Raw genomic sequence first — 25,332 nt, forward strand, 5'->3', positions numbered from 1 at the left:
TACAGCATTTATTAATCTTAGTTCATATTAATTTCAACATTCTAATACATTATTAAAATCTGAGGTTGTATTTGTTAAAATTAGTTAATGAAATGTGAACTAACATGAACAAACAATGAACATCTGTATTTGTATCAACTAACATTAACAAAGATGAATAAATACTGTAACAAATGTTTTGCTCATTGTTAGTTCATGTTAGTTAATAATATAATAGATTAACTAATGTTAACTAATGAACATTATTGTAAAGTGTTACCCCAAACATTTATGTTAGATGCTATTAATCATGACTAATATATATATATATACACACACACACACACAAAAATGCAGTTTATGGCCCTTAAAAAAAAAAAATTAACTGCTTTTGAACCTGAACCATATTTGTCATGAAGTAGTTCTAGAACTAAACATTGACATTGGCTTACAGTTGTGGGCCAGATTAACCATACGGGGTCATTGGGCACGTGACCATATGGGCGTCATGTAAGGCAGTATAAATATTTTCAATTGTGTAATGGCCAGAGGCGGCCAAAAGCAAAGTAAGAGGAATACTTGGAAAGATAGAGGGATTTCTGACATAAACTAACAAATTATTACATTACATTAAAGCCAGTTACATAAAAACGTAGACTGGTCTGGTCTAATTTGATACTAAAAGGTAAGAATTGCCCCTTGACTAACTGCTAGTTGGTCACACTAGTACTTTAGACAGTCTTAACATAATGGCTATGTTTACTTTTTACAAACAATTTCACTTTACCTGTGTTCTGTATAAACTGAACCAATTATTCATTCATTGATTTATTAAGGTGGACGTTTAACAGCTATTAAACATTCAGGAAGCTACTAAACACACACACACTCAAGCACACATGGAATATAAAGGCCTAAGATTAATCGCATAAATATGTGTTGAATTTCATTGTTATGCGCTAATGTGATGAAATGATCCCGTTCCAGTGAAGAGTGTCGAACACACGGCCGGAGCCGAGTGCTTAGACGCTGGGGGGTTGTTGGCATGGCAACGGTCGCACACTCCCGCACTCGAGCGATTAGCGTACACACTCGTGCTGCAGAGATTACACGCTGGGACACAGCGCCGTTTTGCCACAAGCACTCTTTCACACACACAATCAGACTCAACCTTTTCTTATTGGATTGAATTACAGTAGTGCAGGTCTTATACACACTAATATTGTAGCCTAGTACTGTGATTCTTCACATTATTTGATTGCTACTTCTTGTGATGGTTTTATATAGTGATAGAATATATGGTTAGGCAGATCCTTTTATATATTTCTGTGGTCAGATTTGATTATCAAATCAAATGCTTGGGCAAAATGACTTCTTGTGGGTGTTTAAATAAAATCATACTCTGTAGTGCATTCTTTTTTTTTTTTTTTTTTTTTTGCATTGTATTAAATTCAATGTGAAAGTTTGATAAATGTGACCCTGGACCACAAAACCAGTCTTATGTGTAATTTTCTTTTAATTGAGATTTATACATCATCTGAAAGCTGAATGCATAATATTTCCATTGATGTATGGTTTGTTAGGATAGGACAATATTTTGCCGGGATACAACTATTTGAATCTGGAATCTGAGGGTACAGAAAAATCAAAATATTGATTGTTGTTCATTTATGTTGCCGATAGTGCTGCATCCATTCACAAAAATAAATGTTTTATAAATTTAAGGTGGGAAATTTACTAAATATCTTCATGGAACATGATCTTTACTTAATATCCTCATGATTTTTGGCATAAAAGAAAAATCTATAATTTTGACCCATACAATGTTTTGTTGGCTATTGCCACAAACATACCCGTGCAACATAAGACTGGTTTTGTGATCCAGGGTCACAAATGATGAAACCCTGAATATCAATAAAATCTAAATCTAATGTGTTTCAGTAAAAAGTAGGCGATATATACAATTCTGTATTATAATTATAATAATTTATTTAATTGTAAGTTTTTTGATGCAACTTAACATTAAAACAATACATTTGTTACACTATAATAATGTTTTTAATTTTTACTTTAAATATATATATTAATTTATATTCATTATTTTAGTATACAGAAAATAACTACAATTAAAAAACTTTAATATATATATATACAGTATATGTATATATATATATATATGTATGTATATATATATATATATATATATATATATATATATATATATATATATATATATATATGTATATATATGTATGTATGTATATATATGTATGTATATATGTATGTATGTATGTATGTATGTATATATACACTCACCTAAAGGATTATTAGGAACACCATACTAATACTGTGTTTGACCCCCTTTCGCCTTCAGAACTGCCTTAATTCTACGTGGCATTGATTCAACAAGGTGCTGAAAGCATTCTTTAGAAATGTTGGCCCATATTGATAGGATAGCATCTTGCAGTTGATGGAGATTTGTGGGATGCACATCCAGGGCACGAAGCTCCCGTTCCACCACATCCCAAAGATGCTCTATTGGGTTGAGATCTGGTGACTGTGGGGGCCATTTTAGTACAGTGAACTCATTGTCATGTTCAAGAAACCAATTTGAAATGATTCGAGCTTTGTGACATGGTGCATTATCCTGCTGGAAGTAGCCATCAGAGGATGGGTACATGGTGGTCATAAAGGGATGGACATGGTCAGAAACAATGTTCAGGTAGGCCATGGCATTTAAATGATGCCCAATTGGCACTAAGGGGCCTAAAGTGTGCCAAGAAAACATCCCCCACACCATTACACCACCACCACCAGCCTGCACAGTGGTAACAAGGCATGATGGATCCATGTTCTCATTCTGTTTACGCCAAATTCTGACTCTACCATCTGAATGTCTCAACAGAAATCGAGACTCATCAGACCAGGCAACATTTTTGCAGTCTTCAACTGTCCAATTTTGGTGAGCTTGTGCAAATTGTAGCCTCTTTTTCCTATTTGTAGTGGAGATGAGTGGTACCCGGTGGGGTCCTCTGCTGTTGTAGCCCATCCGCCTCAAGGTTGTGCGTGTTGTGGCTTCACAAATGCTTTGCTGCATACCTCGGTTGTAACGAGTGGTTATTTCAGTCAAAGTTGCTCTTCTATCAGCTTGAATCAGTCGGCCCATTCTCCTCTGACCTCTAGCATCAACAAGGCATTTTCGCCCACAGGACTGCCGCATACTGGATGTTTTTCCCTTTTCACACCATTCTTTGTAAACCCTAGAAATGGGGTTGTGCGTGAAAATCCCAGTAACTGAGCAGATTGTGAAATACTCAGACCGGCCCGTCTGGCACCAACAACCATGCCACGCTCAAAATTGCTTAAATCACCTTTCTTTCCCATTCTGACATTCAGTTTGGAGTTCAATCCAGGACCACACCCCTAAATGCATTGAAGCAACTGCCATGTGATTGGTTGATTAGATAATTGCATTAATGAGAAATTGAACAGGTGTTCCTAATAATCCTTTAGGTGAGTGTATATATATATATATATATATATATATATATATATATATATATATATATATATATATATATATATATATATATATATATATATATATATATATATGTATGTGTGTATATATATATATATATGTATATATGTATGTATATATATATATATGTGTGTGTGTATATATATATGTATATATGTGTGTGTGTATATGTATATATATATATATATATATATATATACACATTTTTTTTGTTGCCATAATTTTTCTATAAAATAACTAAAATTGTAAGAAATAACAATGCTTTTTTTGTTACCATATGCTTACATAATGTAAGATTGTATAATTGGAAAAAACATACCTTATAATTATTTTACTATACAATAAATAATAACAATAATATATTGTTATATAATATATCATATATATAATTTAATCTACTATAAATAAGAGAATAAATAAGAGAATAAGAACATTCCAATTAAATTTCACTCTTATTCCATGGGAAATAAAATGTACTGAAGAATAGGGTGTTTGGGGGGAGGGGGGTGTTTGTGGGGGGTTGGATGAATTATTTTAAAAACACAAACCAGTCAAATATCCTTGAGTTAACTTGATTAAGCAATGACCTTTTTGCTGTTAAAAATAGTATCCTTGATGTACTATTGGCAGGCAAACAGGAAATCGTGTTATCAACGATTCAGATACACAGGACAGGTTGTTTCTACTGTAGCAGTCAGTATCCCAACACTGCTCTTCCTTCAACTCAGTGTTTTCTTCCCTTTCCTCTCTTGAATAATTGCCTTGATTACATGAGCGAGAGAAACTCTTTAAATCTGGCCCGCTGTTTACAGAAGATTGTTGGGAGATATGCAAATCTGCTTTTGCATAATCAATATTTGCATAGAGACTCCCTAGTGCAGAAAAAAGGAAGTGCAAAACAGCTCATGTGTCTGTTTGAGTTGTTGTAAATTATGCATTTATTTATGTGATCCGAACAAGTCTGTGCAGCCAAGAGCAATTTAAGAAAATGCGCCACAATGGATTTGAAGTAAACTTTGCCTCAAATTTAAAAATATCTACAAAAATCTCTTGTAGAATCTCTTGAAGCCATAATTACAATATCACAGGGGGAAAAAAACCCAATGAGAGCTTGTTAAAGTCCGCGTGAACCGGAAGTTGCAAACGACTTTTCTCCAGTGCTGTGACGTATTTCCCAGTGAAACGGAATATTGAACAGAGGGCAGGGTTTTACTCTAGCGCTCCTCCTCTCCATCTCTCGCTCATTACAGACTAACGATTTGAGGGGAGTGGTTAAGCGTTTCCCAACCCAAGTCCTCAAACCTACGTCATCAGAGAAGGGACGCCATTCCAGACCGGAAGTAACTTTTCAGACTTTGATTAAAGATTACGACGGCAAACAATTTTTTTGTGTTTTAACTAGTGTGTTGTAAATAGGGTCAATTTTGATTTCAGTTGGACTTTAACATCCTTTTTGTTTCTAGACAGCAATTATATTAAACGAAGCAAATGGAGACCTTTGCTTACCAATCGCATCGTTTAAATGGAAATTCCTAAATTATCTAATGACCAGGCTTGTTGTAAAAAAGTGTGGTGATGAATTTAAAGTGTATCCATTGCTCTATTCCTGTCTTTAAAACATCATGTTGAATGGTAGAAAATTCAAAGACAGAGCAGAAAACACTTTCAATTAAACTGTACTGTATATACTAGCCTACATATTCTTATACTATATCTCAGTCCCAATTATTACAATGTAATAACTTGCTACAACTCTTGTACAGTAAAAAGGTGTTCAGTTAACTTAATAATTGTAAGGCAATGGGTTTACTAAAAAAATGTAAGTAAATAAACAAAGCTTAATTGAAAAAATTAAGTTATGTGAACTTGACAATTCCACATTTATTCTTTCGATTAAGCATGAAGTTTATTTACTTAATAATTTTAAGGCAACGGGTTTCCTCGATTTTTTTTAAGTTAAGTCAACTGATCACTTTTTACACTGTAAAAGACTAAATGGAACAAGCCTAAATAATTATAATACTTATGTAATAATCGTATAATTATTGTATAATAATTGCATCATGATCTATCTTATGCAGGTTTGCTTTTCTGGTAAATTTGATCTAGTTTGAAGGATTTTAGCTATTTACTGGAAAACAAGTTGACTATATTTATCAAGAGCATTATTTTTGTGTTTATGATGATTATTGGCCAATTGTTCACCCTACGACGTTCTCTCGTTCTCTCTCTCTCTCTCTCTCTCTCTCTCTCTCTCTCTCTCTCTCTCTCTCTCTCTCTCTCTCTCTCTGTCAGGGCAGAGCTCACACCCTTGTGAGTGGTGTCATGTGTTATTGAGTGAAGCAGTTGTGACGTAACAGGGCAGAGACAGTGTTTGGCTCTTAGAGTCAAGCTAACAGTCAACAACCATGCTGGCCACCTTGTAGAACTTCAGCAGTGTGAATTCTGCTGATGCAAACATACAGTTTGTGCAAACGATGCACAACTCGTCATGATTAATGTGTTGTTGTTCTTCTCTAACACGTAACTAACTACTACTCTCTGTGGCGGTACCATGTAGAATTATGCAGAAAGCAGGAGGTTTGTGTCCGTTTAGACAATAAAAATTCAGAAATTGCCTTCTTGTTATATGTATTCGTAATGCATATATGAATAATTTATGTGGCTGACACCATTGGGAAGTAGCAAGATGTTTGGGAGAGGAAGTCCATTAAACAGTAAAACTGTAAATCTGTGGATGTTAGAGAAATTTATATATATATATGGTTCAACTTTAATGTAATATTTGATGAACAATTTGGTATTCAATTAGACAAAAATGCTAAATAAAACACTTTCACTGTGGTCTCTGACGTTTGAATCTGAGTATATGTATGCCTGCATGTGTTGATTTTTTGAAATTATACACGCACACAAACATGTGCATGGTAGATATTATCAAACAGCAAAGTAATACATTAGTTCCAGCCAAAAAAGTATGGAAATTGTCTGTGTATTTGGATTTATAGTGTGTGAAATTCATTATCTGGTCTTTCTTGATCTATTTCAGCTATTAAAGAGAAGTACAGTGACTGGGCCGAGTTTCTTATCAAAGAGCTCACAGGTTCACGGACGGCACCGGCTAACCTTCTTGAAGGGGTGAGAATGATGTTACACTTATTTGTTTAGTGTACAATAACATCAAAAATGTCCTTAACATTAACAATTTTGTAAATGCGTAAACAACAGCAGAAGTGAGATTTACCAGCCTATCACATGGAACAAACATTGGACCAAATATGATATTAACAGCCAATACAAAGTTACAGATAAAACTGCACCACAATACCATAATTCTGTTTATTGGCTACATTATTAGCACTCTTGGGTCATGACCCACTGGTTGAGAACCATCGAATTATGGTGAAAATTAAATCTGGAATGGCCTTAAAGGGTTAGTTCACCAAAAAATGAAAATTATGTCATTAATGACTCACCCTCATGTCGTTCCAAGCCCGTAAGACCTCCGTTCATCTTCAGAACACAGTTTAAGATATTTTAGATTTAGTCCGAGAGCTTTCTGTTCCTCCATTGAAAGTCAATGGACGGCATACTGTCCATGTCCAGAAAGGCAATACAGACATCATCAAAGTAGTCCATGTGACATCAGTGGCTCAATCTTAAGTTTATCAAGCGACGAGAATACTTTTTGTGCGCAAAAAGTAAACAAAAATAACGACTTTATTCCACTATTCATTTCCTTCTCTCTGAGCCTCAAGCTATTTCACGTAGTGTTTTTGCGCAGTGCGTCTGTGTTGTACGTCACACGTAGGCTCACTATTGGCCGACGCTGGTCATGTGTGATGCGTGTGACGTACAACACAGACGCGCTACGCAAAAACACTACGTGAACTCACTTGAGGCCCAGAGAGAAGGAAATGAATAGTGGAATAAAGTCGTTATTTTTGTTTACTTTTTGCGCACAAAAAGTATTCTCGTCGCTTGATAAACTTAAGATTGAGCCACTGATGTCACATGGACTACTTTGATGATGTCTGTATTGCCTTTCTGGACATGGACAGTATGCCGTCCATTGACTTTCATTGGAGGAACAGAAAGCTCTCGGACTAAATCTAAAATATCTTAAACTGTCTTCCGAAGATGAACGGAGGACTTACGGGCTTGGAACGACATGAGGGTGAGTCATTAATGACATAATTTTCATTTTTGGGTGAACTAACCCTTTAAAGAGTGTACGACATTTAATTTGACTTGAATGAAAACAAGACTGTATAGATCATGTGATCCCATCATTGTCTGTGACAGCAAGACAATATTAGTTATGGGAAAAAATTACACACCCAATGTCCATCTTTTACTCTTCATTTTGATGCGTTTAATGCTAAATAAAATGACCGCGTCACATTTTTTCATCCAAAATTATACACAACACATCATTTTTCCAAACTCTTAAACTGAGTCTTCCCCAGAGGATTCAAAGGCAGCAACCAAATCAAGAGTTACATGTTAAATTGCAAATTCCTTGATAAATGATTTACCTAAATGAAGAATGTTATTTCTTTGTCTCTCTCATCCTCTCATCTCAGCCATTAAAAGGTAAAAACACAGTGGATCTGATCGTGGTAGGCTGTATTTTGGAAGTGCGTGATGACTCCGAACCTAGCGTGTACTGGGCCGCACAAGTCCAGTGTAACGTCGGTGGACGTTTATGCCTCAGCTATGTTGGATTAAATGACCCCGCCCACTTCAGGTGGATGTTCTACCTTGACAACAGGCTCCGCCCCCTGGGATGGGCCAAAGAGAATAATTTATCAATGAAACCGCCCACAGGTGAGAGCATTAATCTGTATTTGATCGGTATAAATGACTTTGCAAATTGCAACTAAACTAAAATATAGCCAGTGTTGATTCAATTGCATAATTAAGTTAAATGAATTGATTATTAAATTAAAATAAATGGAGATTAAATCTAAATAAAATCATTAAATAAAATGTATTAACAATTTCCCTCTACTTTTTAAAAATTTCCATTTAAGGTTTTGTGTTAAAGCAGGGCAGTTCATAGTCATACTTTTTGCATTTTTCTTGAGGCTTCCCCTTTCTTATGCAAATTGTTCCATTTGCACTATTGCCAAGTTTTTGATAGTGTACAAAAACTTGTTCCATTGCCAATTTCTATGTACTGAGTCTGAGTCTGACTTCCACACTCTAATAATTATGGATCTGAATTCACATTTACCTAAAGGAAACCTTGCAAATAAGTTCAAAACATGTTTTCTCATGATCTTGCATTTCTAACAGATATGCTTAAGTAATGCATAAGAAATAATTGATATCAGTCAATGCATTAAAAGGTGTAAATGTTTACCTCAATACATTTTTCAGGCAGTTACTAGTTCAAAAGTCACTCTAGACTTAGTATTGATTACTTGGCCTGTCTAAGCAGTTATTTTGAGAAGAGAGAGAGAGTGTGTTAATGTGTGATTTCCTGCATCTGCTGTGACTCTCAGTAGTGTTAAGTGGTTGCGATGCTACAAATAGCCAAGCAATTAGTTTAACTACATGTCTCAATAGCAAGGTGATAGCATGACATTTTAATATCATGTAGCTTTTCAGTAGCTAAAATATTTGATTGATTACGTATTAGTGTAGCGTTGACAAGAAGGTTCTTGTGTCTGTGAGTGTCTGTGTGTGCAAGAGAGATAGCATATTGGCTTATCTGTAATATAATTGACTGATTGGCACTAACATTATTACATATTGTACAACAGTTAGTTCTGGATGGATGGATGGACGGACGGACGACTATTGGGTTGAAAAAAATACTTTGATGGATAGATAAAATGATGGATAACTGGATGCATAGTTGGTTAAAAGGATAATTAGATGAATAATTGTGGATGATTGATGGATGGATTGATAAATAGTTGGTTGAAAAAAATACTGGGATAGATGGACGGCTGGACGGATGAAAAAAGGCTTTGAAGGATTGCTAACTGGATGGATGGATGGATAACCATGGATATTTGATTAAATGGATGGATGGATGGATTGATGGATGGATGGATAGATGGGTGGATGGACAGACGGATGGATAAATAGATGGATAACTATGGATAGTTGGTTAAATGGATGGTGGATAGATAGTGGATGGATGATGCATGCTTGATAAATAATTGGTTGAATAAACACTTGTTTGGATGGATGGGTGGATGAATGGATGGATGGATGGATGACCATGGATAGTTGATTAAATGGATAGATAAAGGTATGTATGGATGGATGGATGGGTGGATTACTATATGGATACTTGGTTAAATGGACGGATGGATGAATGATGCATGAATGATAAACAGTTAGTTGAATAAATACTTGTTTGGATGGATGGATGGATGAATGAATGGATGGACAAATAGATGGATAAGTGTATGGATAGTTGGTTAAATGGACGGATGGATGGATAGTGGATGAATGATGCATGCTTGATAAATAATTGGTTGAATAAACACTTGTTTGGATGGATGGATGGATGGATGACCATGGATAGTTGATTAAATGGATAGATACAGGGATGGATGGATGGATTACTATATGGATACTTGGTTAAATGGACGGATGGATGAATGATGCATGAATGATAAACAGTTAGTTGAATAAATACTTGTTTGGATGGATGGATGGATGAATGAATGGATGGGTGGATAGACAAATAGATAGATAAGTGTATGGATAGTAGGTTAAATGGACGGATAGATGGATAGTGGATGAATGATGCATGCTTGATAAATAATTGGTTGAATAAACAGTTGTTTGGATAGTTGATTAAATGGATGGATAGATAAAGGGATGGATGGATGATGCATGATTGATAAATAGTTAGTTGAATAAATACTTGTTTGGATGCATGGATGGATTTATGCATGGATAAGGTGAATGGGTGGATGAAGGATGGATTGATGAATAGTTGGGTGATTAAATAGATGGATAGATAGATGGATGAGCTTGTGTTTCTCTCTTTCTCTTTCAGATCACTGTGATTTGAGGAGCAGCTCAGAATGGACTGAAGCTTTAGATCAAGCCACAGCTGAAGCCTTGAACAGTCCACTTCCACTGGAGGTCTTCAAGGTGTGTGTGTATGTGTGTTTTGGGAAAGTTGGAGGAGTGAGGCAACATTTTACACAAAGCTCTTGATAACATTCACATCTGATATCTGTATGTGTGTGTTTCAGGATCACGCTGACTTAAACACACACTCCTTCAGAGCAGGAATGAAGCTTGAAATGGTCTCACCAGTGGAACCCTTCCACATTCTCCCTGTGTCTGTAACTAAAGTACGTTCTTACACACACACACACACTAGATGAAGGGTTATTATGCTAGAGGATATAATTACTAGCCACCGACCCTGACATCAGGCGTTCTGTCTCTCTCTCTGTCTCACACCATGTCTCTCTGATCTGCAGATCTACAATGAATACTACTTTCAGATCACAGTTGATGACCTCACTGCCGAAGCCCCGCCCACTTCTGTGGTGTGTCACGCCGACTCACCGGGCATCCTGCCAGTCCAGTGGTGCCTGAAGAATGGTGTTGGACTGGAGAGGCCACGGGGTGGGTGTGACTGTGATTTCTCTGCGTGCTAATGGGATTTTAACTATTAAATTCATATGCACTTAATAAGAGTCTATCAATGCTGTTTGCCTCAGATCTATCTCACTATTATTTTTAGTTTAGTTTGCTTTATTGGTGTAGAATGGATCTGTATTGCTTAAGCATTTGAGAATTTTTGAGAAAAAGTTAGTAAGAAAAAAAAAATTATATTTATATTCATATAACATTAATAATAATATATTTTAGCTAAAAATAATTAAGGATGAAGGAAAATCCAGTGCAAATAACTTATTTGCTTATAATATGTCTCTCTCTGTCGCTCGCTCACTCTGCCTCTCTCTCCATCTCATTTGGTTTTTCTCAATGTCTCATTTTCTGTCAGGCTTTGAGTCACAGGACTTCGATTGGGCGGACTATCTCAAACACACTGGCACTGAAGCTGCTCCAGATGTGTGTTTCCCAAACGTAAGGCACTTTCTCTCGATTTCCCCTCGTCTTTGGATGACCACGAGTGCGGTTTTGATTTTATCTGAAAGAGGCTTTGGGGATTTCTTGTTAATAAGATAAAGTCTGATGAAAGTGTGCCAGCTATCGGGTTTTCCCATTGCGATGTTGGTCACATTGACGCGCGCACAAGATGCAAAAAAAAGATTGCTATGTTTTTGTGAGAAATACCCCTCCCCTTTTGTGTTTCCTGTTCTTCATAAAGTTTAAAGTTGACTATTTGAACAATAAGGTTCAAATATATTGTGCGCTATATTTTGAATATGAATATATTCGCATTAGGTTAATAAAATGAAGTCCCATCCCTTCATTATAACAGTGGTTTTCAAACAGTTTTGATGCCAGGAGCTTTAAAATATGATGATTTCCTTGCAAGATTTCCTTGTTTTTTGGTCGAATAGTAAAATATGTAATTAAATATATAAATTGTCTTTTTTTTTAAGACAATATGTACTTGCAAAATTATTATTTTTTGTTTGTTTTAAGTTGACAGTGTATATTTAGTCTTCCTATTGTTTATTTAATAAAACCTTAATATTTAATGTTATATTTTTTACTATATAATCAGCGTAAATTTTGTTACTAAACAGCATTATGGATATAAATACACACACAAAAACGCTATATATTATAATATATATATATATATATATATATATATATATATATATACACACACACACATACACACGCTCTAGTTCTCTCTAATATCTACAATACTATCTAATGTGATGGTCACCATTCATTTCATTTTATGATATATGTGTGTGTGTGTGCGTGCACGCGTGTATAATATTGTATTATCCAGAAAAAAATTACATGTTTTTAGTCTTTATATTGTTTGTAAATATTTCATTTTATTTACAAGGATTATCTTAACACAGTAACATTGAAATTCCTAGCCCCTGACATGTAAACTAAGGTTAATTAATGTCATGTTAACTAATGTTTTGCATCATAGCCGTTACTGTATCGTGGGTGTTTGGACAATTGGAATGATGTATTGACCAATCAGCATCCAGCAGTGGTATTTTAAAGCCAAATTCCACTAATTAATTTGGGATTCGAGATAAAAGCTATGACTGCGTGGCTTGTTTGTTGTTTATTTTGCACCAATTATCGGATGTAAATGATAAGTCTTAAATAAATGCGTTCGCCATTACTGGAGTCATGAAAACATTTTCCAGTTAAAACATTTTCCAGTTAATTTTCATGGTTATGTATCTCCCTTGTTATCCTGTTTGTTTGCATTTACTGTGATCTTCATTGTTTTGTGTAATTGGACCCATGAGGCTTTTCCACTGACCTATTTTTTTTTCTGCGTTGCGTGCGATCAGGCTTCTCAAAGCAAGGGCTTCTGTAAGGATATGTGGCTTGAAGCCGTGAATCCACATCAACCTGCTGAACTCTGTGTCGCTCGTATCACTCAGGTCAAAGGTCGGCTTCTCTGGCTCAAACTGGAAGGTAGGAATGAATAGAGCATGTATATTTACATTCTTTTTATATTATTTAATAGAAATATTTCGAGCACATGACCTAACTGAATACCAAAAGAAATGACATGTCGACACAATTTTTTTTCCCCCGTTTCTCTTTGTCTATAGGTCTGACCAAGCCGTTACCAGATTGTATAGTGGATGTTGAGAGTATGAATATCTTCCCTGTGGGCTGGTGTGAAGCGAACGGCTATCCACTAACACATTTACAAAAGACTGTCTGTGAGTGTCACATACTAATGGATTCATTTGTGTCAGAAATGAAAACATATGCTTTGAGTCTGACATTTACTTCATCAAAAAGAAAAATGTTTAAGTGCTGCAAAAAGAATGGTGTGGAATTTGGCGATATCAATGGATAAAATTTTAACATTAAAAAGGCATAATTCTGTTATTTATTAAAAAAAAAGTAAATAAATGTGTATATACATATATATATATATAAATAGAATATATTTTCCACAGCTAGACCCAGAAATATCTGGTTATATTGTTGAGTGGGTGATTTGTGACATGACACAATAACAGCTAATTAGAAAGTATTTAAGTGTTTTTAGACAATCATTTAAAAAAATTATAACTAAAAAAATATATATATATTCTAATAATATACATTCAAAATGTCATGGAAATGAACGACATCTTTAAAAGTAATGAAAAAGTCTAGGAAGTATTCAAGTATTCAAAGCCCTTAATTGTTTCATATTTTGTTATGTTGCAGCCTTATGCAAAAATTCTTTAAATCATTTTGTTTTTCACATCAAACTACACTCCTTATTCCTTATTCCTTATTTCATAATAACCAATAACCTAATTTTTAATTTCTAATAACTTTGCAAATTGAAAGAGACTGACAAAAAAAATTAAAAAAAAAAAAAAAAATTATATATATATATATAGAGAGAGAGAGAGAGAGAAATTTAGCTAAAATGCTTTAAAAATCACAAATTTATTAAAAAAAAAGTGTATATACTGTATATATATATATATATATATATATATATATATATATATATATATATATATATATTTTTAATTATTTAATTATTTATTATATTATTTTTATGAATTTTAAGCATTTTAGCAAAATTTCTATGGACAGTGCAACGGTCTTGATAAGACGTTTTAAAAAACAAAATTCACCATATATCAAATACATAACACTAAATCCAAAATGTAAAAATATAGAATCTACTCCACTTTAAAGCAAAACGTTTGCATTCTTTTAATTCAGCTAAGAGGTCACGCCATGACATATCGATCTACTATCTTCACATGATACGAATTTTCAGGTCAGCGTTCACAAAACTCGGAACTTTGGAATGCAGTGATATCTGTAACTTCTTTCCATGATCTTGCGTCTCCGGTCTCCTGCGTTCGCATGGTGGTCTGTTAAAAATGAGCGGTCTGAATGCACTGTATATTTTCATAGCTATGCTCTAAGATGAGATCAGTGCAACATGATGGCAACATAAACCAAGCAAACCTTTAAAATTCTTTTGTACGTCACTTGTCCTGGCTGCTTATGATAAAAAATCAAATAAAAAGTAATACAGCAAAAACAGCTGTCATTTAGACAGTACTTATGTGGTGCATATCTTATTCTGCTCCTTGAAAGTAATCAAAACAATACTTCTCAGAATTTCATGGTGTTTTTTTTTTTTTTTTGAGAACACACAAAAATCCTTGAAACTTCCCTATGTTGCCCTGTGCGTCATGTTTTTTATTTATAAAATTTTTTATGGTGTTTTCAGCTCTGCCTCAGAAGAAGATTGCTGTTGTTCAGCCTGAGAAACAGTGAGTAGATGTACTCCTCTGGTGGACATTTTTACCCATGAGCCTTTGTGTTTGTGTTGCTAGAAAGCATGGGACTTTTAACCTACATGTCATGCATGTGATTAATCTACTTCCTGTTTTACTTGTCTTACTTGTTTTTGTTGTCCATAATATAATTTGGTGATTGATTGATTGATTAATTGATTGATTGATTGATTGATTGATTGATTGATTGATTTTTAGGTTGGCTCCCTCACAGCCTCCTGATGCCCCTCTGATGTGCCCATCCATGGCCATGGATACAGGTTTGACATATTTATTACATATTCTACCAATAACTTCATCTGACCTCTGCATTTGTCATATAACCAACCTTCACAAATAGATTTGTGCTGATATCTGCTGTGTGTTTGTGTTTTTTAGGTTTGGTGAATGGAAAGTACTGTTGTTCTCAGCTCTTCATCAATCATCGCTGTTTCTCTGGTCCGTATCTCAACAAGGGCCGAATCGCTGAGTTACCAAAGGCCGTGGGGCCCGGAAAGTGTGCTGTAGTCCTCAAAGAGGTACGATCTTCTCTTATATAGGAAATTGACGTATTGCAAATGTTTAATCAATATGAAGATTTTTGTTAGTTTTAAAATGTATAAGGAAAAATTTATATTTTATTAAAATATTTGGCAACACTTTAGTTTAGGGTCCATTTCTCACTATTAACAAGTTGCTTATTAGCATGCATATTACTAAGATATTGGCTGTTTATTAGTACTTATAAAGCACATATTAATGCCTTATTCTGCATAACCATATTCTACATCTCTTAATCCTACCCAATACCTGAACTTAATAACCACCTTACTATTAATAAGCAGAAATTAGGTGTTTATTGAGGCAAAAGTCATAGTTAATAGTTAGTTAACAATGAGAAATGGACCCTAATCTAAAGAGTGACCAAATATTTGTATGATTTCATTAAAATTTTACATTAAAATGAGGTCATAAAAGTTATACATCCACAATAATAATAATAATTATACAAGAACAAATTTAAAGGTGCATTAAGCAAGTCTCTGAGTTTTTGCAGATCTATGCCCCCTCTGGCGGCAAGCGAAACTGCAACCAGAAGTGTGCACGCTCACGGACAAAAGTTTTCTTTTTTTTATCTTATGTGGAGTTTGCGTTGGTGTTTGAAATGAACTATAAGCAGGTCTCTTACAATCCATCTTCTACGGAGAATGCCGGCGAATACACAAACCTGCCAGGCATAGCTATGTGAGCGTGCCGTGAACGTGCATGACGTCACGCCCAGTCTAAAATTCCGGCCCGAATCCCTCTTATTTATTTTACTTTACAGGATTATAGAGACAATCTCAGTGATCAGAGAAGGGCTCATTCAGCCCATCAGGCAATTGTTTAAGCATGTATGGGTTAGAAAACGGTTATTTTTAACATGAAAAGTTGCTTAATGCACCTTTAATGTTATTTATAGGGCTGTGTCGATTTAACGTGTTAATTTAATTAATTAGTTATGGAAAAAATAACGTATCAAAAGTATTAACCCCAGACCTACATAGTTCATCTTAAATTTCATACAGTTGAATGGTGACGAACATGAAGCAGGGCAACAGCTCACTGCATGATGTAGCAATAGAATATAGTTATATGCCCCTAAAATTCACAATGTCAGGGCAGAAATTTGTTTTTTTGCTTAACTATATCATATGATATAAATATGAGACAAAAACTCATTTCTGCCCTGACATTGTGAATTTTAGGGGCATATAACTATATTCTATTGCTACATCATACAGTTGAATGGTGACGAACATGAAGCAGGGCAACAGCTCACTGCATGATGTAGCAATAGAATATAGTTATATGCCCCTAAAATTCACAATGTCAGGGCAGAAATGAGTTTTTGTCTCATATTTATATCATATGATATAGTTAAGCAATATCACACCAGTAATGAGTACAATATCGCACAAGTGCTGTTATTATCCCGAATAGCACGAGTGCGAATGTGAGACTGATTTTACACAGCAGTTCAATAATATTGTGTTATATTTTAGATGCCATATTGTCTGTTTTTGTCAACGAAATATTACATATAAAGCCACAGCACAACGGTTGTGCATCTCTGAGCAACACAGCAGTGTTTCTGAATGAAATCTCATTTTGAGCGAATCAATCGGGTGAACGAATGATTCAATGGGCCCATTCATAAAGAGAGTCATTTACTTCGTTCCTTAATGAATCAGCTGTTTGAATGAATCGAATGAATGAATGACTCAATGATTTACTCATTTAGCCATTTACCACCACCAACTGCCAGTTTTAGTTTCTTACTTAGAATATTGTTTCATCAACAAAAAAACTAAAAAAATTCAGATCGCATATTAATAAAAAAAAATATTAAAGGTATTGTTAACCCAAAAATGAAAATTCTGTGATTTACTCACCCTTATGGCCATTGAAGCCTAAAAGTGTATGTAATAAATTCTATGTTGAATCAAATATAATATTTCTTTCTAAAGCTACCTTTTGTAATGTCTATTTGATGCTTTTCTCATTTAACACAATAATGACTTTAAAGGAACACTCCACCGTTTTTTGAAATAGGGCTTATTCACTTTCTTTCCTACATTTAGATAGGTGGGCAAATGCATTTTTGTCTCAGTGCATGCATTGTTTTAGTTTGACAGGGTCGGCGCTAGCTTAGCTTAGCATAATGAATGGAATCCTTTGTTGCCAGCTAGCATGTCCTGAGTAAAAGTGATATAAAAAAAAAAAAAAACACCTAATTACTTCTTGTGGCCTGCGTATTCACAACAAGTACAAATAGTGATGCAGATTAACACTAGGCGATTTCCTAGGCAGATATTGACTTATATATTAAGGACTATGCTACTTGGGCGTGATATCTCTGCGCCCAAGTAGCAGTGCTTCGCCTGTGCTTCCCCCTAATATAGTCCCAAGTCAATATCTGCCTAGGAAATCGCCTATACAAATAGCGATGTTAATCTGCATCGCTATTTGTACTTGTTGTGAATACGCAGGCCACAAGAAGTAATTAGGTGGGTTTTTTTTTTTTTTATATCACTTTTACTCAGGACATGCTAGCTGGCAACAAAGGATTCCATTCATTATGCTAAGCTAAGCTAGCGCCGACCCTGTCAAACTAAAACAATGCATGCACTGAGACAAAAATGCATTTGCCCACCTATCTAAATGTAGGAAAGAAGGTGAATAAGCCCTATTTCAAAAAACGGTGGAGTGTTCCTTTAAATTATCTTTTGGGGGTAATTTCAAACTTGACATTGTGTAATTAATTAATATTTAATATTTGTGTTCATATTTAATATAGTTTTTGATTGTCAGTTGTTGCCACACTGACAACTTGCATGTACTTGATATTACAGAAGCTACCCATATGTGGTTATTTTAGCTGTAGTGTATATGCATGTGTTTGTGTGTCTGAATTTTTGTGTATGTATTTATGTAACATGATTCATGAAATAAATAGCCTGATCATGTAATTTTCCTACAGATTCTGACAATGTTAATAAACTCAGCATATAAACCCGGCCGTGTTCTCAGAGAACTACAGATGGTGGAAGACCCACAGTGGAACTGTCAGGAGGAAACCCTAAAAGCCAAGTATGAACACACACACACACACTCATATTTTTTACCATGAAGCTAATTTTAATTTACACAGATTAATCCTATCAATAAAAGAAAAAAAAATGTTTTTTTAATGTAAAAATGCAGAACGTTTTCTGTGATGGTAGGTTTAGGGTTAGTGGATAGAATATACAGTTTGTACAGTATAAAAATCATTATGTCTATGGAAAGTCCCTATAAAACATGGAAACCCAACATGTGTGTGTGTGCATAAGTTTAAAAACAATAATATTACTGATATATTAGCAAACAAACAGAATTGAATTGTGCAAACATAATGAACATAGCTTTCCTTCATTTGCATAATGAGGTTTTAAGCCAGCTGATTAGCATAATCATGTGTGGTGAACGTGTAAAATGTTTCATTTTCATAATGTTCTTGATAGTGGAAACTAGTACTGCGGTGAAACACATTTGCTTATTTCTAGATATAAAGGGAAAAGCTATCGCTCCACCATGAGAATCGTCCGAACGGCAGATCAAGTGTCGGAGTTTTGTCGACGAGTATGCGAGAGACTCCAGTGTTGTCAGAATCTTTTTGGCCCAACATACGTGTCCGACACGTGCCCTGAAAACTGCTCCAGTCAGACCAAGACCAAATACAGTGAGTCTTTTATTCCTCTACAATGATGAAAAGTTATGTTTTCTCTAACTTGGAATTAAAATGACATGTTTCACAAGCGCAAGGTATTATTTTCTCCAAAAACACACGCCAGATGCACTTTATAACTGTCGATAATTGTGTGTGTGTTTATGTGCATTTATCCCTGATGTAGCATATTACAAGAAGAGGAAAGTTGGACGCCCAAGTTTAGGAGAGAACGCTCAGGACGGTGACATGACCAAACCAGCACGACGCCGAAAGAAACGCAAAGCCATCTTTGTCCAGAAGAAACGGCGCACTTCTATTGTGGGATACCACACCACAGAGTCACCTCAGGTCTGCCAAACCATTTCAACCCAGACAAAAACACATACTTTATGTTGTAACTCATGAAACCTACTCAAGTATGCAAGTGCATACTTTTCAAAGAGTATGTTTGAGGCACCTGCACACTAAACCGTAAATGTTGCACAAAGTGACAAAATCACAGCCAATCACAGCATATTTTATGTGTTGTGGGCGGAGCTAACAATTGCACTGTAAAAAAATTATTTAAATAAGTCATTTTTTCAGTAAAAATATCTAAACAGCCATAAAATAAAAAAAAATTACTTTAGCAAATTTGCAAATATATTAACATTTATATTTTTAATATATCTTATTTTTCTTTTTTTTTCTTGTTTTAAGCATTAATTTAGTTTTACATTTATGCTAAAACAAGCAAAAAAGTCAGAAAATAATTATCTGAAAAAAGTCATAATATATTGCAGACTTCAGTTACTTCAATTAGAATTATGATTTGCTTATTCATTTTTATTATTTTCATAATTCATTTTTTTTATCAGTATTCTTATTTACTTTTCTAAAGGCAAATTCTCAAAGATTGATTTTTTTTTAAAGTATTGCAGACTAATTAATTAATTAATTTAAATGAACAATTTGTATTATCTTCTTTATTATTTGATGAGAACTATTTTATTCTCAAGTAAATTTATATTTTCTATTTTTTGTGGAAATTAAGGCAAAAATGCTGATCAGTGACTGAATGAAAAAAAAATATATATATATATCTATAATGTATATATAAAAAAAATATATATATATTATATATAATGTATGTATGTATGTATATATATATATCATGTATATATGTATACATATATATATATATATATATATATATATAGTAGTGTGATACACCAGCCAACTAAAAAACTAAAAAAAACTTTTTGACCAACATGAAAAAGATATGATTAACTGATGCTTTAGCTAGCACATCAAACCTGGTTAAAGGCGTTGTCACATTACCAAAATTTGGTTTAAAAAAAGTCTAATGTCCACTGTCAATAGTGTAGTAATGCATAAAGCATCGCTCACACAGAAGACAAATTAATGTAAATTGATGCAGAATCTCCATGGAGAAATGTTACACCCTTATGTGAAATTCCCATTTGCACAGAATCCTATTCAAATGACAAAGCAAAGGTAAATATGAAAATATGTAACACTGTTCCTCCACTGTGTCTTTATAGGATAGTGATTATTACTATGATGATGAGGAAGAGGATTTTGAGGAGTGGGGCAGTGAAGCCAGTTCAAACTCGCTCCGTGAGGAGGCCTCTTCCCACTCGTTCCAGGACGCCCCGAGGAGAGGAAGACCTCCACGCCGTGCCGCTCTTCAGCGCAGGGCGACCCATCCGAACACCTCCGACAGGTCCTCTCCCAGAAGAACCACACGCTCGGTTTCCTGCATCCAGAACCAGACGGCCAACCACACAAACACAAAGGTAAAGTGTCCACACAGACATACAGTGTAGAACCTTTTGTGTGAATTATTCCCTAAACATAATACCTTTAATTTACAATGAACGCCTAGAGTCAAATTATATTAGCTAAAGTGAAGTTTGCTTGTGTGCATATGTAGACGGAGAGTTTTGAAGAGGAAGATCGTCTGGTGTTGGAGAGGAATCCTTTGGAATGGAGTGTTTCTGATGTGGTTGAGTTCATCACGTCCACAGATTGTGCCTCCCTAGCAAAGATATTCCAAGAGCAGGTACAGGACGCCCACCTTTGCGTGCCACTTCTTTAGCTTTTAATGCTTAATTCATATTAAGTTTTCAAATTCTAAATCAGATTTCTCAGTTCAATAAGTAGTCTATTTTAGTAACTTGAAGATTATTACATTTCTTTTAGTGAACTGACTGAAATGATTGAAAGATTTTTTTTTTATTAGTATTCTTTATTTTCTTTTATTTTCTGAATTAAAATACTCAAAGTTGAAGTATTTTAGTCTTCAGTTAAATATTTGTCATTATTTTATTTGATTATTTTTGAAGTTTTTATTCGTTAAAGATTATGAATATTTTTTATTAGTATTCTTATTTTCTTTTCTTTTCTGAATTCAAACACTCACTTATTTTATTTTTAATATTGGAGTCTTTAGTTAAACAAAGAAATGTTTTCCATTATTTTATTTGATTATTTTCTAAATTTAAATGGTCAAAGATTATGATTTTTTTTATTATTCATTATGTTCTTTTGTTAGTTTCTGAATTCAACTATATAATTTTTTTTACATATTGCAGACTTCAGTTAAACTAAATGAGCATATATTTTTTTTTATATATATATTTTCATTTTAGTTATGTTCTTTTATTATTTTCATAATTGAAATGATCATTATCGGTATTATTTTTAAATATCGCAGGATATATTAAAATTGTCGAAGATTATGATTTTTTTCTCACTTATTTTTGTAATATTGCAGACTTTAGTTAATTCAACTAAAAATATTTTTCTTTATTTTATAATTTTCATAATTTAAATTGTCAAAGAATGGGATTTTTTTATTTGCTTTATTATTTTCATAATTTAATGTTATTTATTATATATATTTTATTATATATTATTTATTTTATTAGTGTTCCTATTTACTAAATACTCAACGACAGATATTTGAATATTGTCGACAGGTTCATTAATTTAAATGAATTTTATATTGTTATTATTATTTCATTATTTTCATAATTTAAGTTGTCATGGTAATTTTTAATTAGTATTTTATGTTAATTGTATTAAAAGGCTGATCAGCGTGCAATCTAGAATGCTTTGCTTTCTATGTAGCCAACATGAAATCAATATTTACCCTTTTTACTTTACTAATAAACATTCCTGGTCTACTGCAGATTAAAAAACAATTCAAAATTCTAAATCATACATGTACTATCATGGTGTGTGCAACTGAAGCAAACAAGCACAAGCAAAAATCTGTCAAATAAAATCCAATATTTATGCTAACTCGTACATGTTTTTTTCCCTCTCAAGGACATTGATGGACAGGCCTTGCTGCTGCTGACACTTCCTACAGTCCAAGAATGCATGGACCTGAAGCTCGGCCCCGCCATCAAACTCTGCCATCAAATCGAGCGAGTCAAAGTGGCCTTCTACTCCCAGTACGCTAACTAAGCTAACCTTTAGCCTCGGCGGACGCAAACCAACAGACACCTATGATACTCAGGGGATGTAAGGAGTCATTCCATCCATCAGGAAACCTCAGGTTGCCTCGTACCGAATGGATTGGAATATGAGATTGAGTCAAGGAATATGCTTTCCCTCCAAAAGAAAGAAGTTTAAAGGTGAAGGCTGCTGGTCTCGTTAGTCTCCCAGCCTAGTCGAACTGGTGTTTAGTTGATTTAGCTGGTTGGCCTGCTGGTCAAGTACCCAAAGCCTCCCTAAAGCCATCTAAATAGACCAGACTAACTGGTCTCAGCTTCAACAGTTTTGTTTTTCAGCAAGGTGGTGTGCTGAATCCCTGAAGAAGACTTGCCAAACAAGTGGAGGTTTAGGTTTGGTTTCAGAAGAAAGTCTCTATAGGAAGAAGTCAACAAGAGGGAACGAGGATTCGTCTAAACTGTGAAAACAACATCCAATCCCTGAGTTCACTGCAGAACTATCTGAAATCTTTCAAGACCAAATTATATTTATAATGGCGAATTATATATGAAGTATTAACTTCGGAAGTGAACTAATATATTTGTAATATTTATTTTGTTCTGATAAACTATTTTTATAAAGTTTGTCGTGTTCGTCAGGTGAGTGGAGATTTAACACCTTTAAATCTACTTGGGGCAACTTGGGCATTATGAATTACGAACTATTATTAATATCAGGACTGATATTTGATATAAACATATTGTGTGTGTATGCTGTGATGTACATATATATGTGCATGAATGTTGGCTGCATACATAACTATACACACATTTGTTTTCCCAAACGTTCATGCCTGTTGTAACGCATCATTTGTTTCTCTTTAGAATACAAGGACAAGTGAATTTTTGAAAAGCTGCCTTTTGTCATGGCCTATCTATATTTTATGTAAATGTGTTATTGATCTATGCAACATTGGATTTTTTCTATATATATTTTTTTTGTTTGTAAACACTTTCATAGTGATATATTTTTTACTTGTCGGATTTCTGACACAATTGGATCACTTCGCAAGTAGAATGTATAAAATTTGGATTTACTGCTATTGAAATATTATCTGCGATCATAAACTTATTAATTTCCATTATTGCAATAATTAAAAATTGCAAATGTTTGAAATACCTGCAAATGTAAACCACACCAGATGTCCATTGCCACAAACAAAAAATTTGACTTAGTTTGCAAAAATGAACAAAAATCGCATGTACAGTGCACTATCAATGGAAGTCTATGGGACAAGGCAGTAACAATTAACGAGTAAGTGATTTTATCAATCTAGTTTTATGTTAACATGTATAAAGATTAATAGTAGTTGCTGAACATTAGTAACAGTGTGTATTTTAATGTTCATCCCATAGATTTCCAATGTAAATGTGACTTGCTTATTTTTTCAAACTGACAGAACAGTCAAAATTATTTTCTGTGGCTAATCGACAGATGCTGTCCATAGATTTTGTATTTAACCCGGAACATTCCTTCAATAAATAAAAGTATACAACTGCATAGTTTATACTTGACTGTGATTTCCAGAGAATTTGAAACAAATGTGAACTTAGTCACCCCAATGGGAACAAAGTAATTTCCGGGAAACAGTTGGCAATATTATGTGGGCTATTTACAGCACATCCCACTCACACACTCAGATGATATTACATAACTACTGGAGGGTTTTTTTTCCACCATAAACATTTCTCTAAGGGTACATTTACATATGCTTAAAACGGAGAGGTTTTTCCTTTGAGGTTTCAGCGTCCAGACATTGTCAAAACGATCCCTATATACACGGATCCACGAAAACGACGAAAAACGCTGTATTCTGCTGCCAGGCCAGTAGATGGCGATGAAACACTATAGACTGAACACGTAATACGCATGTGCATGACGTCATCAACTACAGAGATTCGCGTTTTCAAAAACTTGCACTTTGAAACACGTTTTTCAAAAGTTTGCGTTTTCGGGCACCCAAAACTCTGCTGTCGTGTAAACTAACGTCCAAAACGCATAAAATAAACTATGTTTTTAGTTGAAAACGGTGTCATGTAAATAGCCCCTAAGAGAAGGTTGTTGTTTGGCACAGACAATTGAACGTACACTGTATGGACAAAATTATTGGGACACACCTCTTAATTACTGAGTTCAGGTGTTTCAATCAGACCCATTGCCAAAGGTGTATAAAATCAATCACCCAGCCATGCAGTCTGCATTTACAAACATTTGTGAAAAAAAGGGTCATTCTGAAGGGCTCAGTGAATTTAAGTGTGGTACTGTGATAGGATGCCATGTTTGCAATAAGTCAGTTCGTGAAATTTCATCTTTGCTAGATAGTCCACAGTCAACTGTTAGTGATATTATTGGTAAGTGGGAGCATTTACGAATGGCAGCAACTTCCACGAAACGGAAGACCATATAAAGTCACAGAGATTACGTATATTTCAGTTATCTTTAGTCAGATGCACTATTGTTTGTAGCAGGTATAAAGATCTATTCCATAGAATCTTCTATCTGACACTAACATTTCTGCTAAAGAATTACTACACTACTACCTTTAATAAATTCTTCTCCCCAAAAGAACTCTGGTCAAGCTTTGGTTGGACATTGGCGAGCCACCCAAACTACTGCACAGCCAAATACAGTTAAATCTAAGACCA

At 34.4% G+C, this 25,332-nt stretch overlaps 1 protein-coding gene across 2 annotated transcripts in view; it reads left to right on the top strand.

Annotated features, from left to right (window-relative positions):
* Positions 1-24,192, top strand: part of sfmbt2 (Scm like with four mbt domains 2) — a 46,661-nt gene extending 22,469 nt beyond the window's left edge. For both annotated transcript variants that reach the window (XM_081362624.1, XM_081362625.1), the window contains 17 exons: positions 6,570-6,658; positions 8,107-8,350; positions 10,548-10,645; positions 10,750-10,851; positions 10,984-11,131; positions 11,514-11,596; positions 12,973-13,099; positions 13,240-13,353; positions 14,886-14,928; positions 15,151-15,212; positions 15,331-15,470; positions 18,455-18,564; positions 19,020-19,195; positions 19,368-19,531; positions 20,728-20,982; positions 21,120-21,248; positions 22,520-24,192. In XM_081362624.1, the coding sequence (XP_081218750.1) occupies positions 6,570-6,658; positions 8,107-8,350; positions 10,548-10,645; positions 10,750-10,851; positions 10,984-11,131; positions 11,514-11,596; positions 12,973-13,099; positions 13,240-13,353; positions 14,886-14,928; positions 15,151-15,212; positions 15,331-15,470; positions 18,455-18,564; positions 19,020-19,195; positions 19,368-19,531; positions 20,728-20,982; positions 21,120-21,248; positions 22,520-22,660 (2,225 nt within the window). In that variant the 3' untranslated portion in view covers positions 22,661-24,192. The remainder of the gene's footprint in view (positions 1-6,569; positions 6,659-8,106; positions 8,351-10,547; positions 10,646-10,749; positions 10,852-10,983; positions 11,132-11,513; positions 11,597-12,972; positions 13,100-13,239; positions 13,354-14,885; positions 14,929-15,150; positions 15,213-15,330; positions 15,471-18,454; positions 18,565-19,019; positions 19,196-19,367; positions 19,532-20,727; positions 20,983-21,119; positions 21,249-22,519) is intronic.
* The last annotated feature ends 1,140 nt before the right edge of the window (positions 24,193-25,332 follow it).

The sequence above is a fragment of the Scardinius erythrophthalmus genome (genome assembly GCF_964197995.2).
Source record: "Scardinius erythrophthalmus genome assembly, chromosome: 4".
In the NCBI taxonomy this organism is placed as follows: domain Eukaryota; kingdom Metazoa; phylum Chordata; class Actinopteri; order Cypriniformes; family Leuciscidae; genus Scardinius; species Scardinius erythrophthalmus.